The sequence below is a fragment of the Schistocerca piceifrons genome, chromosome 5 (assembly GCF_021461385.2).
Source record: "Schistocerca piceifrons isolate TAMUIC-IGC-003096 chromosome 5, iqSchPice1.1, whole genome shotgun sequence".
In the NCBI taxonomy this organism is placed as follows: Eukaryota; Metazoa; Arthropoda; class Insecta; order Orthoptera; family Acrididae; genus Schistocerca; species Schistocerca piceifrons.
The window spans coordinates 671,422,936-671,440,588 of NC_060142.1; the positions used below are offsets into that span (position 1 = coordinate 671,422,936).

A 17,653-nucleotide genomic window follows, 5' to 3' on the forward strand; every position below is an offset into this window, starting at 1 on the left:
GATTGAAGTTGACGAGGGCTGGCCCTGGACCATACTTTGGACAGAAGCAGCCCACTTTTCTCTGACGGGTGAGGTGAACATGCAGAATTGCTGAGTGTGGGGATCTTCACCTCCAGTCACTGTGAATGAAGTTCCTCTGTATGGTGAACATGCCAGCATATGGTGTGGCTTCACAGCCATGTTCATCATGGGCCGATTCGTTTTTGAACAGGTTAGTGCTCAAGGACCAAAGACGTGCAGTGTGACTGGGCAGTGCTATTGTGACATGCTTCACCACGATGTCTTACGTGCCCTACAGGAGAGAGTGACACTGAACTCAACAGTTTTCATGCAAGATGGGGCCCCATCACACATTGCTCGTGAAGTTCACCTGCTTCTCGCAAACACATTTGGAAATGATTGAATTATCAGCCGATTGTCTCCAAATGCTTGGCTGTCACGATCACCTGATCTCACTCGCTGTGATTCCTGGTTGTAGGGCTACCTGAAGGAAAGTGTTTACCAGGGGAACATTCACAGATGTGCTCATCTGAAGCACAGCGTATCGAGAGAGGTAACCAGCATACCTACAGACATGCTTCGTTCTGCTGTGCAAAATACAATCTCGCTCTGTCAGACTCTTCTGGACTCTGATGGGCACCACATTGAGCATCTTTTGTAGCAGTAATGGTATCAGTATGTAATGGTATGATGTACCATAGCAGCACATTAAAGTGTTTCAATTGAATTAATTCTGCATTATCTCTCTTCCCCATGACCTTGACATTAATGCTACCAAGTTTGGTACTCGTACAGTAATTAGTTTCCGTGGTAAAACATATTAAATAGGGAAAGTTTAATTATAACAACCCAGTATATGCTCCCTAATGGTATTTGTGGTTAGTAACAAAATTGGATTTAGGATGAACTGTGCAATTTGCAATCACAATACCAGAACTAGAAAATAATTTCGACATAGATTATGCATCCCTCTTTAGGGTTCAAATCGAAAATCCCCAGATATTCAGAAATGAAGATAATAATATCTCATTAGCCACTCTTCCTCCAATTTATCAGAATCTTTATTCCAAAGGATATAAATTCTGCACCACTCTTAATGTTTGTTTTAAGTAGATCTGGACTGTGTCAGTACACAGACAATTGATATTGGTCTGTATAAAAAGCACATAGCATGTTTGAAATAGCAGATAAAATCAGCAGCTAAATAATAGAACATGAGTGGTGGTATTTTGCAGAGTGGCTGTTTTTCTCCTAATACACATATGAGGTGTGATCAAAAAGCAACAGGAATTTTTGTTTTTCTAAAAGCATCTTTATTTACACATCAACATCACCTTCATCCCTTTCAAAATACCCTTCAGATACAACACACTTGTGCCAGCATATTTTTCACACTAAATTTAATGCAGATTCTTTGATCCATCTTTTTTGGAAAGTAAAAATTCACCGAGCCGAAAAAACACACAATCTTTTTGACTGTCAACAATAAACCAAATTTTCCAAAACACATAAAAATGCAAACATACACCAGGATCATGTGTACCAAGAAGAACAAAAAACTAAAAATCATATGTATAAAACACACGAAATTAAAGAATTCCTGTTACTTTTTTATAACACCTCATAAACAGGATTGTTAGTACCTCCCAGGTTTTAGAAGATGACTGTATAAAACTACAAGACATACAGAAAATGGACATGTATCAGTGCAATATGGATACTGCTTGTGATGCAGGAAACTTCAGTACATGTGGAAGGTCATATGCATACAATTCACTGAAGTCACTATGACAGCAGCCTGCTTTACAAATCTGTTCACTGGGCTGTCTGCTATTGGGCACAGCGGATGATTTGTCTGCATGTTCTGATGTGCCTGCCTCCTTGTTGTACACACTCTACTTTTTCTACAGTGCATATAACCATTTTAAACTTGGAGAGATGCCCTACCCATTGATATGCATCATTTTTCTTCACATCTTGTAGGTTTCACGCAATTGTTTTCTGAAGCATTGGTGGTAATTAACAATAATCCGATATGAAGTAAGCTAGAAATTATACCATTATCATCTGTGTGAGTAGATTAGCCCTAGTTAAAAACTGTTTTTACTATACTTCATATACATAGCCAGCAGCGATTGCTTCTGACTATTAATGAATACCTTGACCCATTCCATTACACTGAATGCTCTCCTTCATAACGGGATTAATGGAACATGCTATGTGAATGAATGAATGAATGAATGAATGAATGAATGAATGAATAAATGCAGTCTCACAACAATAAAATTCAAAAGTGTTGTTGTCTTTCCTCATTTTTGATTATTGTTTACTCTCTGTAATGTCCATTACAGTGAACTGGCTGCACACTTCCCTATTTTCCACTGCTAATTTTTAAAGGACATTTACCTAATTAAAACAGGAATTCTCCATAAAACAAAACTTCTCACAGCACTAAACATAGTGCTTTACGATACTATTGTTAATTACATATATCATGTTTATCAGCTGTTTCCTGAGAGCTATATGTTGATATGGATAGATTGATCACTTTGTGGAGCAAAACAGTCCCATACTTGAAATTTATCACAGTGCCAATGCAATGAAAAGGTACCATTAAAAATATAAATATGGACTGCCTCCACATCCATTTGGGAGACATTATTAGCATGTTCTTTTTCAGGTAAAAATCAAAGATGATAAAAGGAGGAAATGTGAGACTGCAGCAAACAGGACATTTCTTTCAGAAGCCAGAGTCAAATAACTGATACTGCCAGTGATGCACAAAAGAAATGCACACAACATAATAGGATTCACACTGATACAGTCTATGGTGGATAATTTGATAAGGTATGATACAAACACACACTTGACTCTTACATTACATCTGCTTGGGTCTGAGCAACAGATTAGCACAAAGCAAAAAAGAATAAGGAAAAATGAAAATGACAAAACTGATAAATATTAATTTATATGAAGCTCAGATGATCCCAGTGGGTCATGTGGCCCTGCCTTTTGGGGATTTTAAAGTTCTGTCACCTACCAAGCTTGGCACACACTGTCAAAGTGATGCTCCCTAGTGACTGTTTTCGTGGCCTGGGGCCCACAGCGGTCAGAGATGTAGTCTCTTCTCTCATGATGCACAGTAAAATAGAACTAGTGAGCACTATGCGCCATCTCTAGCAGTTGTGGTGAAAGGTGTTTTCCTCCTTGAATAGCAGAGATGTACATAAATGTTGCAATAGTTCTCATCCAGCTGTCATGTGCAGCACAGTGGAGTTGCATAGTATTTAGTATTCTCCTAAGTAGCGGAAGTTCTTTGAGTATTTTGCTCAACTATCTGATAGAGTTGTTAACTTCTGCCAGCTATGGTTGGAGTTGATTTCATGTACTATGGACCAGCAAGTTGCTGTGTGTGTGGTTTCCCATTGTGTTCCATGTGCGTGTGTGATTGGATCAGACATGTATTACACATTCAGAAATCGATTTTGGCTCACTCCAGAATGTTCCCATAATGAAGGGTTGTTGGTGATCGGGGTTACATGCATTATCTTTTCATTGGAGAACCATGTGATGGGTTGTTGTTGTTGTGGTCTTCAGGCCTGAGACTGGTTTGATGCAGCTCTCCATGCTACTCTATCCTGTGCAAGCTTCTTCATTTCCCAATACGTACTGCAACATACATCCTTCTGAATCTGCTTAGTGTATTCATCTCTTGGTCACCCTCTACGATTTTTACCCTCCACGCTGCCCTCCAATGCTAAATTAGCGATCCCTTGATGCCTCAGAAAATGACCTACCAACCAATACCTTCTTCTTGTCAAGTTGTGCCACAAACTCCTCTTCTCCCCAATTCTATTCAATACCTCCCCATTAGTTATGTGATCTACCCATCTAATCTTCTGCATTATTCTGTAGCACCACATTTCAAAAGTTTCTATTCCATTCTTGTCGAAACTATTTATCGTCCATGTTTCACTTCCATACATGGCTACACTCCATACAAATACTTTCAGAAACGACTTCCTGACACTTAAATCTATACCCGATGTTAACAAATTTCTCTTCTTCAGAAACGCTTTGCTTGCCAGTGCCAGCCTACATTTTATATCCTCTCTACTTCGACCATCATCAGTTATTTTGCTCCCCAAATAGCAAAATTCCTTTACTATTTTAAGTGTCTCATATCCTAATCTAATTCCCTCAGCATCACCTGACTTAATTAGACTACATTCCATTATCCTCGTTTTGCTTTTGTTGATGTTCATCTTACATCCTCCTTTCAAGACACTGTCCATTCCGTTCAACTGCCCTTCCAAGTCCTTTGCTGTCTCTGACAGGATTACAATGTCATCGGCGAACCTCAAAGTTTTTATTTCTTCTCCATGGATTTTAATACCTACTCTGAATTTTTCTTTTGTTTCTGCTTGCTCAATATACAGATTGAATAACATCGGGGAGAGGCTACAACCCTGTCTCACTCCCTTCCCAACCACTGCTTCCCTTTCATGCCCCTCGACTCTTGTAACTGCCATCTGGTTTCTGTACAAATTGTAAATAGCCTTTCGCTCCCTGTAGTTTATCCCTGCCACCTTCAGAATTTGAGAGTATTCCAATCAACATTGTCAAAAGCTTTCTCCAAGTCTACAAATGCTAGAAACGTAGGTTTGCCTTTTCTTAATCTAGCTTCTAAGATAAGTCGTAGAGTCTCACGTGTTCTCATATTTCTACGGAATCCAAACTTATCTTCCCCGAGGTCGGCTTCTACCAGTTTTTCCATTTGTCTGTAAAGAATTCACGTTAGTATTTTGCATCCGTGACTTATTAAACTGATAGTTCAGCAATTTTCACATCTGTCAACACCTGCTTTCTTTGGGAATTGAATTATTATATTCTTCTTGAAGTCTGAGGGTATTTTGCCTGTGTCATACGTTTTGCTCACCAGATGGTAGAGTTTTGTCAGGACTGGCTCTCCCAAGGCCGTCAGTAGTTCTAATGGAATGTTGTCTACTCCTGGGGCCTTGTTTCAACTCAGGTCTTTCAGTGCTCTATCAAATTCTTCACACAGTATCATATCTCCCATTTCATCTTCATCTACATCCTCTTCCCTTTCTATAATATTGCCCTCAAGTACATCGCCCTTGTATAGACCCTCTATATATCCTTCCACCTTTCTGCTTTCCCTTCTTTGCTTAGAACTGGGTTTCCATCTGAACTCTTGATATTCATACAAGTGGTTCTCTTTTCTCCAAAGGTCTCTTTAATTTTCCTGTAGGCAGTATCTATCTTACCCCCTAGTGAGATAAGCCTCTACATCCTTACATTTGTCCTCTAGCCATGCCTACTTAGCCATTTTGCACTTCCTGTCTATCTCATTTTTGAGACATTTGTATTCCTTTTTGCCTGCTTCATTTACTGCATTTTTATATTTTCTCCTTTCATCAATTAAATTCAATATTTCTTCTGTTACCCAAGGGTTTCTACTAGCCCTCGTCTTTTTACCTACATGATCCTCTGCTGCCTTCACTATTTCATCCCTCAGAGCTACCCATTCTTCTTCTACTATATTTCATTCCCCCATTCTTGTCAATTGTTCCCTTATGCTCTCCCTGCAACTCTGTACAGCCTCTGGTTTAGTCAGTTTATCCAGTTCCCATCTCCTTAAATTCCCACCTTTTTGCAGTTTCTTCAGTTTTAATCTACAGCTCATAACCAATAGATTGTGGTCAGAGTCCACATCTGCCCCTGGAAATGTCTTACAATTTAAAACCTGGTTCCTAAATCTCTGTCTTACCATTATATAATCTATTGAAACCTGTCAGTATCTCCAGGCTTCTTCCATGTATACAACCTCCTTTTATGATTCTTGAACCAAGTGCTAGTTATGATTAAGTTGTGCTCTGTGCAAAATTCTACCAGGCAGCTTCCTCTTTCATTTCTTCCCCCCAATCCATATTCACCTACTAAATTTCCTTCTCTTCCTTTTCCTACTATCGAATTCCAGTCACCCATGACTATTAAATTTTTGTCTCCTTTCACTGTCTGTATAATTTCTTTTATCTCATCATACATTTCTTCAATTTCTTCGTCATCTGCAGAGCTAATTGGCATATAGACTTGTAATACTGTCGTAGGTGTGGGCTTTGTGTCTATCTTTGCCACAATAATGCGTTCACTATGTTGTTTGTGTTAACAACTCCTATTTTTTTTATTCATTATTAAACCTACTCCTGCATTACCCCTATTTTATTTTGTATTTATAACCCTGTATTCACTTGACCAAAAGTCTTGTTCCTCCTGCCACTGAACTTCGCTGATTCCCACTATATCTAACTTTAACCTATCCATTTCCCTTTTTAAATTTTCTAATCTACCTGCCTTATTAAGGGATGGGTTATTTATTCGTATTTGTTGGTCTGAGGTTTTGCACCAATGAGCTTGTGCGTTTTTGGTTGTGTTAGACAACAATGTCTAGGGAAATTGGTTCTGGCTCACTTTATGAGATTTTGAAGTGCTGTGTGTCTGCTAATGGAGACATTTACATTCTCTGTATATGCAAAATGTGCAAAAGAACAAGTACCAATAGTTTATTTGTCTGATGCTTTGTACCATCAACTGTCAATTGAGATACTTGAGTAGTGGAATTGATTACATTCCTGTATCAGTTTCATATCCCAAAGATTGCACCATTTGCATAGTGAGTTCAGTGACGCAGAACAAAATCTGCAGGGAGTTATATGCAGTGCAGTGTGCTCCTGCAAGTTGGAGTGTTTTTGGTATGTTTCTCTCAGCTGTCACATGATTTGGTAACTCACATGTGAATTGTGACAGTATCAACTGCATCAGCCGTTTTCTATTAGCAGCAGCTTAGTGTTGTTTCCTGCTGTGGACATCAACAAGCTGATCTCAGAGTGGTTCTGTGTCGAGTTTGGCGAGTGCATCTGTTCCCAGTCAGTCACACACCACATCTTGGAAAATTTGTTTTGGTTTAAGCAAGTGTTTCCGCAATTATGCATGCTTTGTGACTTAGGTTGCATTTTGATTTATCCTCATTTGCAAACTGAGCAGAAGGTAAGTTTCTAATAGTTTACTTGACTGTTGTTTTGTACTACCTTTTGTTTTGAGATCATTGACTTTGTGCAATCCGACAGAAACCTTGTGTCAATCCCCTGTATCTGTGATTGCATGATACAGTTAGTGAGTTTATAGATGGGAGAAAAATTAATTCTGCACCTCAGTCAGGATGAAATGACTGGTAAATCTTGCTTGTGTATTGTATGGAATCTTGACCAGCTATAGCTGAATATGGTTGTCATAATGAAGACCAGCTGGGCCACTGCTGTTTGAATTGTTACTTGGTCGGGCATGTCCCAGTTTGGGTTGTGGTTTGCAAGAGCCTTATCTAAGAGAGCATGAAATTTACCTGGTCATATTTTATTAATTTGTCTTAATCTTGTTGGCTGTCTGTGTACTGAATGAACGTGTACACATCTAAATACATTGTTGCTATGTGCTGCTCAGCTTGCTTTCGTATTCTTGTTGTGTGTTCCGCATTCTCTGTGTATTCAACACATGTCTGCCTGTCACTTCTGAGTTGTCACATTGTGCCTTGCATTTTCTCATTGAGTATTTTGGTTTTCTAATCTTAGTGTCTGTGCTGAATGCACATCTGCATGTGTATCTTAAGTGGTTGTCTTGTGTTGATTAGTTTCTGGTTTGTGTTGATTACTGTTAACTGGTGCGTTCTCTGTCAGCAGCAAAACTCTACAGCAAGAGCTGTTCTAATTCTAGGAGTGGTAAGTAAGTGTAGAGCGTTGATGTGCAGGGCATTTATGTGCATGAAGGCTACTGCCATATGCTTCTGTTCTTTTGTCAGTATCGACCAGCCTATGCTTGTCCAGTTATAAAGGAGCTTTGTCCCCAATATAAACTGAAATTCTAGATTAAGCTACAGCTAGTGCCATTTACCATAAATGGATTATCACCCAATAGTTGAGTAATTTCATTTGATAAATGGTTACTGCCTTAATTTTAAGTGACATGTTGCCATTAAAGTTATTGAAAAGTGAATGAGCACTCTAGGCTAAGTAGCAGCTTGGCTGTAGCTTAGTGATCATCTGCCACTGTTTTTACTAATGTGTAGCAACCATTATTACTAACCAGGTACATGGTAATGTGTGTGTTGTGTAGCTAACTACTCTGGCATGAATGTTTGTCAATCATTAGTAGTTGTTGCCTTCACATTTAATATTTACTGACATCAGGATTTTATTATTTGGAGCCATTATTTAACTGTGTGCATTTTGCTCAAGTCTTAACTGAATGTTTTTATTTGGTATATGTTTTAAATGTTGTCAGCTACTGGTGCTATTAGCATTTATTTAGAATATGCTTGCATATAATAAGCAGGCACACTGGATTCCCTTCTCATTTACAAATTATCACTTCACAATGTCAAGAGCTGACACATGTCAAGTAACATTTGAAAGCTTGCATGTCAGGTATCTATGACTATTTGATTACCATTGAAGTGGAAATTAACATAATGGATAAAGCTGTCTATAGCTTACTCGTCTGTAGTGGGTTGTAACTGACATATGACAAATTACAGAACTTTTGATATTACCATGTTATAAGTTAAGGTTTACAGCCAGTCATATTTCATTGTTATCTTTCTTCAGCTAAGCTTAAATGAGACAGTGTTGGCCACCCAGTAGTGGTGGATAAAGAGGACGACTTCTCAAATATACAGCACATGAGTGAAAGAAACCAGCTGATGTCACTTTTCTTTCCGCATCCTTTTGCCCTCTTATCACCTTGTCCCCTCTTCCCATCACCATATTCTTATCACATCCTTTTTGTTTTCCATTCGCTTTTCTTTTCTTTGCATTCATGCACTGCATTTCTTCATTATTATTTAAATATTCTTTTCATACCTGTTATCCTAATCTGGCTTCTGAACTGCATACAACTCAACTCACTACAAGGAATCCGGAATCTGTATATGGATCAATAGCCCTCTATTGCTATTCTTTCCCTACACCCTGCATTACTCTTCGTCCAAGCTTTGAAATGACTTTTCTTCTCCTTCACAGCACATGTGCATATACTTCTTCCTTCTTCCTGCTTTAAGCAAAAACTGTCACAGCTGATACAAAGATACTCCTCATCCATCACATATGCTTTTTGGACCTAAATTAAATGTGTGTATCATACACGCACACTACAATAAGATTACCTTGATACGTTCGTCCTGGGAGCGTGACTGTTGGTCAGGTGCAGCCTGCTGCTTTCCGAGGCGTTTCACTTCATCATCTTTCACTTTCAACTCATGTTCCAAGGTCTCCACTCGTTGCCTTAGAGCTTGTAGTTCTTTTCGCAGTTCTGCTGCTGCATCAGCATTTCCTGTTTGCAAAAATGTATCTTAGTCAACCAAAACTTACTTAGTATCATATCATTACCAAAAATAACAAATGAATTCCCTATACAAAACTTATGTGGTCACCATTAGGAATCCATGCACAATAAAACTAGTCTGCAAAGACTGAGGCAAAAATATTTTTGGACAATATTATCAATGACACTAGTTGGTATACTTCCTGCACAAATTGTAAGACATTCATTCTGTGCTGTTTCCTGCACAATTTAACAATGTTTATCCTGTTTAATGAAGCATGAAATAGAACTGACAAAAAGACAGAAAAACAAAAAGTGCCATTTTATTTGTGGTGTTGAAAATTCCAAGATCAGAAAATACAGGCACACTGAAGAAACAAGTATAAAAAACTGATAAAACTACAGAATACAACAATCCAACACATTACAAGTTTGTGCCAAGCCAGTCCTGTAAAGAAGCATTCAGATAACTACAATTACAAGCTGTTCCTTATACACAATGTTATCTGGTGCTTGGAAAAACTGATTCATTTAAGTGAGAATAATCCAGCACATTCTGGAAGTAGTATCTACAATATACTGAAAAGTAACATAAAAGGGCGAGGAATGAAATCATTATTTAGGAATAAAGTAAGATGTTACCTTGATTCAAACTTAAATATTTTAAAAAACTGTTTAGGTGGTAGACAAAAACTGAAATGTGTAATCATAAATCAAAGGAACCTATTCTATAAATTATTATCAAGATAGTTTCTGCTGCTTTCTTTTGTCTGTATCAAGTACTTCTGGAAAAATGATGACCTGCCAGGATGAGCATTAGCAATGGTAAGGATCAAATGTTTTAGGTGGCAGACTAAATAAACTTTAGTGCGGGTATTTTATTTTGGCCTGTATAGAAGGTGGTCAGAAACAGTCTGAAAAACTTGTAAGGGTGTAGCAGGCTACGTTGTGCTGAAAAATAATTGTTAAGAAAAAAATTTGATTGATTTTGCTGTTTCCAATTTAAATAGTATTGAAGTAGCCAATCAGGCCACTGTGTGTGCAAATTCAAGTGGCCCACCAGATACAAAGTATCAGTATACAAAGTGTCAGTAACGTAGGCAATAGTGCACGAGACTGCTCAGTCTTTGGCTTGGGTTCTATCATTTACTACTATCATATGTTCAATTTTTGTATCATGCTCTTGTTCAATTTTAGGAAAGCAAATGATGAACATGTTTGGCAACACCGACTCTGGCAGGCCACTTGAATTTGCATGTGTAACAGCCTATTGGCTAACTTCAATGCTAATTAACCCCTGCATCACCCTTACAAGCTTTTCAGACTGTTTCTGACCATCCCGTATAACATTACTTGCAGATTTCACTTATTATAATATAGTATTGATGGCTAAAGTTGTGAAATGATATCAAAATGTGATGAAAACTAACCACCACCACAGTATAAACTATATTTATTTTGAAAACTCATATTGAGTACAGTTTACCAAGCTGCTGCATCATGAACATATTCGAGTGCTCCCTCATCCAATCTGACAACGAGCTGTATTTGTGGAATGTCTGTCAGCACAAATTCATCTCTAAAATTTATTTCCACATCTCTCATCAATATAACACATTAATCTGCAATCTGGTATGCCATTATTTAGAGCTGTGACATCTGCTGGAGCATTGCACACATTTGTCACAATGTGAGATTAACAATTAACAAATTGCGTAGTTTTGAAATTGCTGCCACCTTTCGTCCCAAAGCTTACAACCATACCAGCATTTCATAACGAGGAAGGAAAAAAAAAAGTTAAAGTTGCATATAGACAGATCGGCTGATACATAGTTATCTGCAGAGAGACAGAAAGGCTGGCCAATTAGTCCAGTGAAACTGTCAGAAAAAAAGCCTGTACCTTGCAAAAGGTGGGGTAGAAGATTTTATTTTTTTAACTCGTTCATATTGTTGGAAAGGTTAGAAAACCAAGTTTTGCCAACAACATTTCTCTTGGAAAAACTTTCTGCAGTCTCCTAAAATTTCAGACTTTTTTGTTTTTTCAAAATATCTCAATTTCATTTGCTCCTATCGCTTTGACGTCTATTTTCTTTTTTAAATAGCACAAAATTCTCTACAAATTTGATTTTCTCCATTTTTTTCTACTCCCAATATCTAAGGCGCTACGGAGCGTCAAAAAAAACACCATTTTTTCAAATTTCGAGCAAAGTGGCAAATTACCTAATTTTTGAACACTGTTATTTCAGTTTCTATTTGTGTGTTATAAACATATTACTCATCATGTTATTCATTGGAATTTACCATCTCACTCTGCTGCAAGGCCAGGACAAACAGCATCATCATATTCAGTAACTACGAACACATTCACGTCGGACTGTGTGAAGTTTATTTGTGTTACAATATGTAATACGACTGCATGCAGGTGCCGTACATTTTCTACAGTTGATTGATGTTAATGATCAGTTATAAGAAAAAGTATGTTGGAATTGTTCTTTAGCAGACAAAAGCATATTTATTCTTTGGCAGGCGGAAGGCAATTATCTCTAGTGATTGTTCACAGCGCGCTGACAGCTATTAGCACACAACAATAAGGGTCCCGCAGTTTGGAGTCGCTTCCATTCAGTATATGTTGTGGTGCTGAAAATGAGTATGTCTGACATGAATTTGTGTTTCATTTGCGAAAAAATTGTGGTGAGTGGTGGATGCAATGTGAAAAAGAAAGGACTGAGCACACTTATCGATTGTAGTGCTAAACGCAGGGAGTCTGCTCACACCCGTTTTTTGAAAACGCTCAGTGAAGTGATGGTGCATGAAGCATGCTACAAGAAGTACATTAATGAGAGAATGATAGCAGCTAGCCTTCGACATCCTCAGGAACCAACAGGAGCGCTACATCGGTCGCAGGAAAAAGGTCAGTTCAAGTTCAAAGAGAAATGCTTCTTAGGTGCAAAAGGGAATTCTGATGACTTTTTAACCAAGCAGTTAAGACTGCCATATGACAAACGAAATTTTTATGGAGGGTGCCTTATCCACAAAGTGACTTGGACTCTAAATGTTTGCTTCAAGGCAATAGCCCAAAGCTATGTTTCTTACCTGCAACATCAATTTGGATCTCAATTTGCTATTGTATTTGATGGGTATCCATGTGAGGGAGACAAATGTAGCACAAAGCGTGCTGAGAGGATTCGTAGGTCACAAAAACATTCTTCGGTTGACATCGTGGTTGAATCAGAGATGGTGAACCAAGTCCCTCAGGACAAGTTCTTGTACAACGAATGAAACAAGATGTGTTTGATCACCCTTCCTAAAAAGGAATTTCTGGAGTGTAGCGATGAAGTGTACTGGGCACAAGATGATGCTGACGTTGTGATTGTAACATTTCAAGAACCAAAGATTTTGGAAGTGTTGTAGTTGTAGGAGAAAATGTTGACCTACTTGTGCTCATGACTGGTTTGGGGCAAGGCATTGAAAACTTATTTTTCTTAAAGCCAGGAAGAGGAAATGCAAAAGACAAGTGGTTTTCCACTGCATCTTACAAGTTTGACAGTGAATATATTCTGTTTACTCACGCCTTTAGCGGATGTGATACAACATCCGCCTTTTTTGGTCAAGGAAAAATTAAGTGCTGCAATACTGTTGCGAAAAATGAACACCTAACCTCAGCGCTTTGCACGTTCAATAAACTACATGCTACCCGTGAAGAAATAACAACAGCAGGATAACAGGTTACTATCACATTGTATAGTGGAGGTGTCAGCAGTTCCCACACACTGGACCATTTGCGGTACCAGCTATTCACCAATTCTGCCACAAAAAGCAAACTGAATCTTGCACGATTGCCACCTACACTAGATGCTGCACATCATCATTCGTTGCAGACTTACCAATAAGTCCAAAGTTGGATGGAAAACTGGAAACTTCCTGAGAAATGGGGCTGGAATCACAGTGACCACAGTCCAATACCCATTATAATGAGCCAAGATCTAGCACCTGAAGCACTTCTTCACATTGTTTCATGCTCATGCAAGCTGAACTGTGGCGGAGCGTGCTCCTGCAGAAAAGCGGGTTTGAAATGTTCTTCAATTTGCAAGAAACGTATTGGGGTCAACTGTGAAAACGTGCCAAAATTGTTATATGAAGACAGTGAAGAAGATGTTATGGAGGATGTTGAGGAAACCGCTGACGAAATCAATGAACTTGCTGAGGCTGACTCGCTATTTAAAGAAGAGGTCAATCTGGGATCAACTCTAGGTACAGACCCTGAATCCGTAACTCAAGGTATTTCTGGTGACACTGAGGAACCTGGCCCATCAAAACGTTGGAAGTGATGCTCATATCTGTCTCAAGTGTGCTAATGTGCAATATTACAAGTATTACACACCCAGAACTGTCAACGTTTTTTAGTAACTGACAATGCATTTTAATTGTAATAAAGCTACTTATTTTTAATGTCAACTGTGTGGCTTTTATACACAAGAATAATTACCTACCTAATTAGGTTGCCTATTGCAGCTAATAATAGTTCAGTTTCCTGAGAGAATTTATTTTGTGTGCATGTGTATGTGTGTGTGCGCGTATGTCTCTTAATGATGTATTTTTATATTTACAGTTTTACAAATACCAGGGCTGAGGTGGCCCATAGTGAACTTCGGGTAGTGATGTAAGAATCACAATAGTTGGGTGCCCGGCAATCCTCATGTTGCATACAGAGAAATTGAATAGGTGAATGTGAGGTGGTAAATTCCAACATATAACATGATGTATAATGTATTTATACCACACAAACAGAAACTGAAAAAATAGTGTTCAAAAATAAAGTATCTTGCCACTATGCTCAAAATTTGAAAAATTTAAAAATTTGGAGTAGAAAAAAATGGCAAGAATCAAATTTGTAGAGAATTTTGTGCTCTTTAAAAAAGAAAATAGATATTAAAGCCATAGGAGCAAATGAAACTGAGATATTTTGAAAAAGTGGAAAAAAGGCCGAAATTTTCCAAGTTTTTTGACTGCAGAAAGTTTTCCCAAGCAAAATTTTGTTGGCAAAACTCGGTTTTCTAATATTTCCAACCATATGAATGAGTTGAAAAAATAAACTCTTCTACCCCACCTTTTGCAAGGTATTTCTGCAATTTGACTGGACTAAATAGGTATGTTCAGGATGTGCTCAGTAAAATAATGATGCCCATTGTCTATGGCATTAATCGTCATAACACTCGACCCATCCTGCATAGCTCTAATAAAGGGAAATTCATGCACATGTCATAAGGTTGACCGCCTCGATAGCCGAGTGTTCAATACAATGGAATACCATGCAAAGGGGCCCGGGTTCGATTCCCAGCTGAGTTGGAGATTTTCTCTGCTCAGGGACGGGGTGCCATCTTTGTCTTCATCATCATCATCATCATCATCATCATCATCATCCCCACTGATGAGCAAGTAACTGAAGTGGCATCAACAGAAAAAAAGACTTACACCAGGCAACCCGTCTACCTGACGGGAGGCCCTAGCCACATGACATTTCATTTCATCAGGCTTATGCATATGATCTAGGGATATCTATTACAGGTGCGCAATACTTGGACAAGCTAAATTAAGACTTAAATTGATATCAAAGACCATCAGTTGCAGCAATAAACCTTAAAAAACTGAGCTCATATCCATAGGGACAAACACAAGACAGTTTCAGAAGCCTAGGTTCACAATAAAAGAGAAACATGAAATCCTCCGAGTACTTATCCAAGCTAGTATTCAACAAATGGCAGCTTACAACTTGTGAACAATTCTACATTCTACCACAGAACTAACTGAAGCAAACACAACAAGAAATATAACAGTGACAGAAATGGTAAGAACCGCGTATTATTCAGCAGAATGAAGCTGTGCAGGTGTGTGCGTGCATGCGCGCGCGCCTGTGTGTGTGTGTGTGTGTGTGTGTGTGTGTGAGAGAGAGAGAGAGAGAGAGAGAGAGAGAGAGAGAGAGAAGGGGGGAGGGGGCGCCACACGTGCTGTCTTGAGCAGCTAGTTTGGCAGCCCACATCCAATGTAAATACCATAGACCGTGTAGCTACAAACAGGCCTGACCTAATCAATGGCATCAGTATAGAGATGGGGATTAGTGATCACGATATCACGACAACTAAGGTTACAAAAGTCAGTCAAGAACGTTAGGAGAGAGTTTCTGCAACAAAGAGCAGATAAGCAGTTGTCAGCATCTAACTTAAGACAATGAACTGCAAACATTTAGTTAAAGTATGACGGACATAGAGGAATTCTGGGAAAAGGTGGTAGATCATGCTCTTGACACGTATGTCCTTGTCAAGAGGATTAAGGATGGAAAAGACCCACCATGGTTTAGCAACAAAACTTGAAAAATGTTGAGGAAGCAAAGGCTGTTGCACTCTTGGTTCAAAAGAGAATGCACAAATGATGACAGGCAGCAAAGATTACTAGAGATTCATGAAGCTGTGAAAAAAATCTTTGCACAAAGCACACAACAGCTACCTTAGCAAAAGATCTTGCCGAGAAACCAAGAAAATTCTGGTTCTATGTAAAACCACTAGGCAGGTCTAAGACTTCCATCCAGTCACTCATTGTCCAGTCTGGCACAGCAGTTGAAGACAGAAAAATGATAGCTGAGGTTTTAAATTCCATGAGTTTAAGAAATCATTCATGTACAAGAATTGTATGAACATACCATTGTTTGACCATCACAGAGACTCACATTCTGACAACAGTAATAAGCATACCTGGCATAGACCAACAGCTGAAATAGTTGAAAACAAGTAAATTGACAGATCTAGGCGGAATTCCAAATAAATTTTTCAATTAATACTCTACAGCGCTGACCCCTTACTTTGGTTGCATTTATCAAGAATTTCTCATCCAGCACAAAGTCCCAAGTGAGTGGTAAAATGGTGCAGGTAACTTCTGTGTATGAGGAGGATACAAGAACGGACCCACAAAATTACAGGCCAATATCCTTGCCATTAGTGTGCTGCAGAATTCTAGAACATATTCTGAGTTTGAATATGATACATTTCCTAGAGACTTAAAAGCTCATGTCTATGAATCATCACAGTTTTAGAAAGCATTAGTCATGTGAAATTGAGCTTTCTCCTTCTCATATGATAAACTGTGAACTATGGATGAAGGACAATAGGCAGATTCCATATTCCTAGATTTCCAAAATGGATTTGACATGGTACCCTGAGTGCAGACTGTTAATGAAGGTACGAGCATATCGAATAGGTTCCCAGATAAGCAAGTGGTTCAAAGACTTCTTACGTAATAAAGCCCAGTACATTGTCCTCAACAGCCAGTGTTCATAAGTGACAAGGATACTGTCAGGAGTGTTCCAGGGAAGCGTGATAGGACAGCTACTATTTTCTATATACGTAAATCATCTGAAGGACAGAGTGGGCAGCAATATGTGATTTTTAGATAATGATGCTGCATTGTATGGGTAGGTGCTGAAGATGAGTGACTGCAGGTTGACACAAGATAATTCAGGCAAAATTTCTAGGTGGTGTGATGAATGTCAGTTGCCTCTAAACGTAGAAAAATTAAAGTTAATGTGGATGAGTAGGAAAAACAAACCCATAATATTGGGATACGGCATTAGTAGTGTCCTGCTTGACACAGTCATGTCATTTAAATATCTAGACATAACACTACAAAAAGATATGAAATTGAACGAGCATTTGAGGAAGACGAATGGTCAACTTTGATTTACTGGGAGAATTTTAGCAAAGTGTGGTTCATCTGTGAAGGTGACGGCACGTAGGATGTTAGTGCGACCTATTCTTAAGTACTGCTCCAGTGTTTGGGATCTGTACCACATCAGATTAAAGGAGGACACCAAAGCAATTCAGAGGCGAGGTGCTAGATTTCTTACAGGTAGGTTTCAGTAATATGCAAGTGTTACAGAAATGCCTCAGGAACTCAAATGGAAATGCCTGGAGGGAAAGCAATGTTCCTTTTCGAGGGACACTATTGAGCAAAATTTAGAGAACCGGCATTTGACGCTGACTGCAGGATGATCCTACTGCTACCACCATAGATTTCGCATAGAGACCACAACGATAAGATACGAGAAATTGGAGCTCATTCGGAGGCATATAGACAGTCGTTTCTCCCTCGTTCTATTTGTGAGTGGACAGGAAAGGAAGTGACTAGTAGTGGCATATGGTTCCCTGCACCACACACCATACATGGCTTGCAGACTATGTACTTAGATGTAGATGTGTTGCTTGAAGAAAGG

General features: G+C 38.7%; 1 protein-coding gene across 1 annotated transcript in view; it reads right to left on the minus strand.

Annotated features, from left to right (window-relative positions):
- Positions 1-17,653, minus strand: part of LOC124799191 (homer protein homolog 2) — a 222,853-nt gene that overhangs the window by 26,859 nt on the left and 178,341 nt on the right. The window contains exon 9 of the mRNA XM_047262726.1: positions 9,236-9,402. Within this exon, the coding sequence (XP_047118682.1) occupies positions 9,236-9,402 (167 nt within the window). The remainder of the gene's footprint in view (positions 1-9,235; positions 9,403-17,653) is intronic.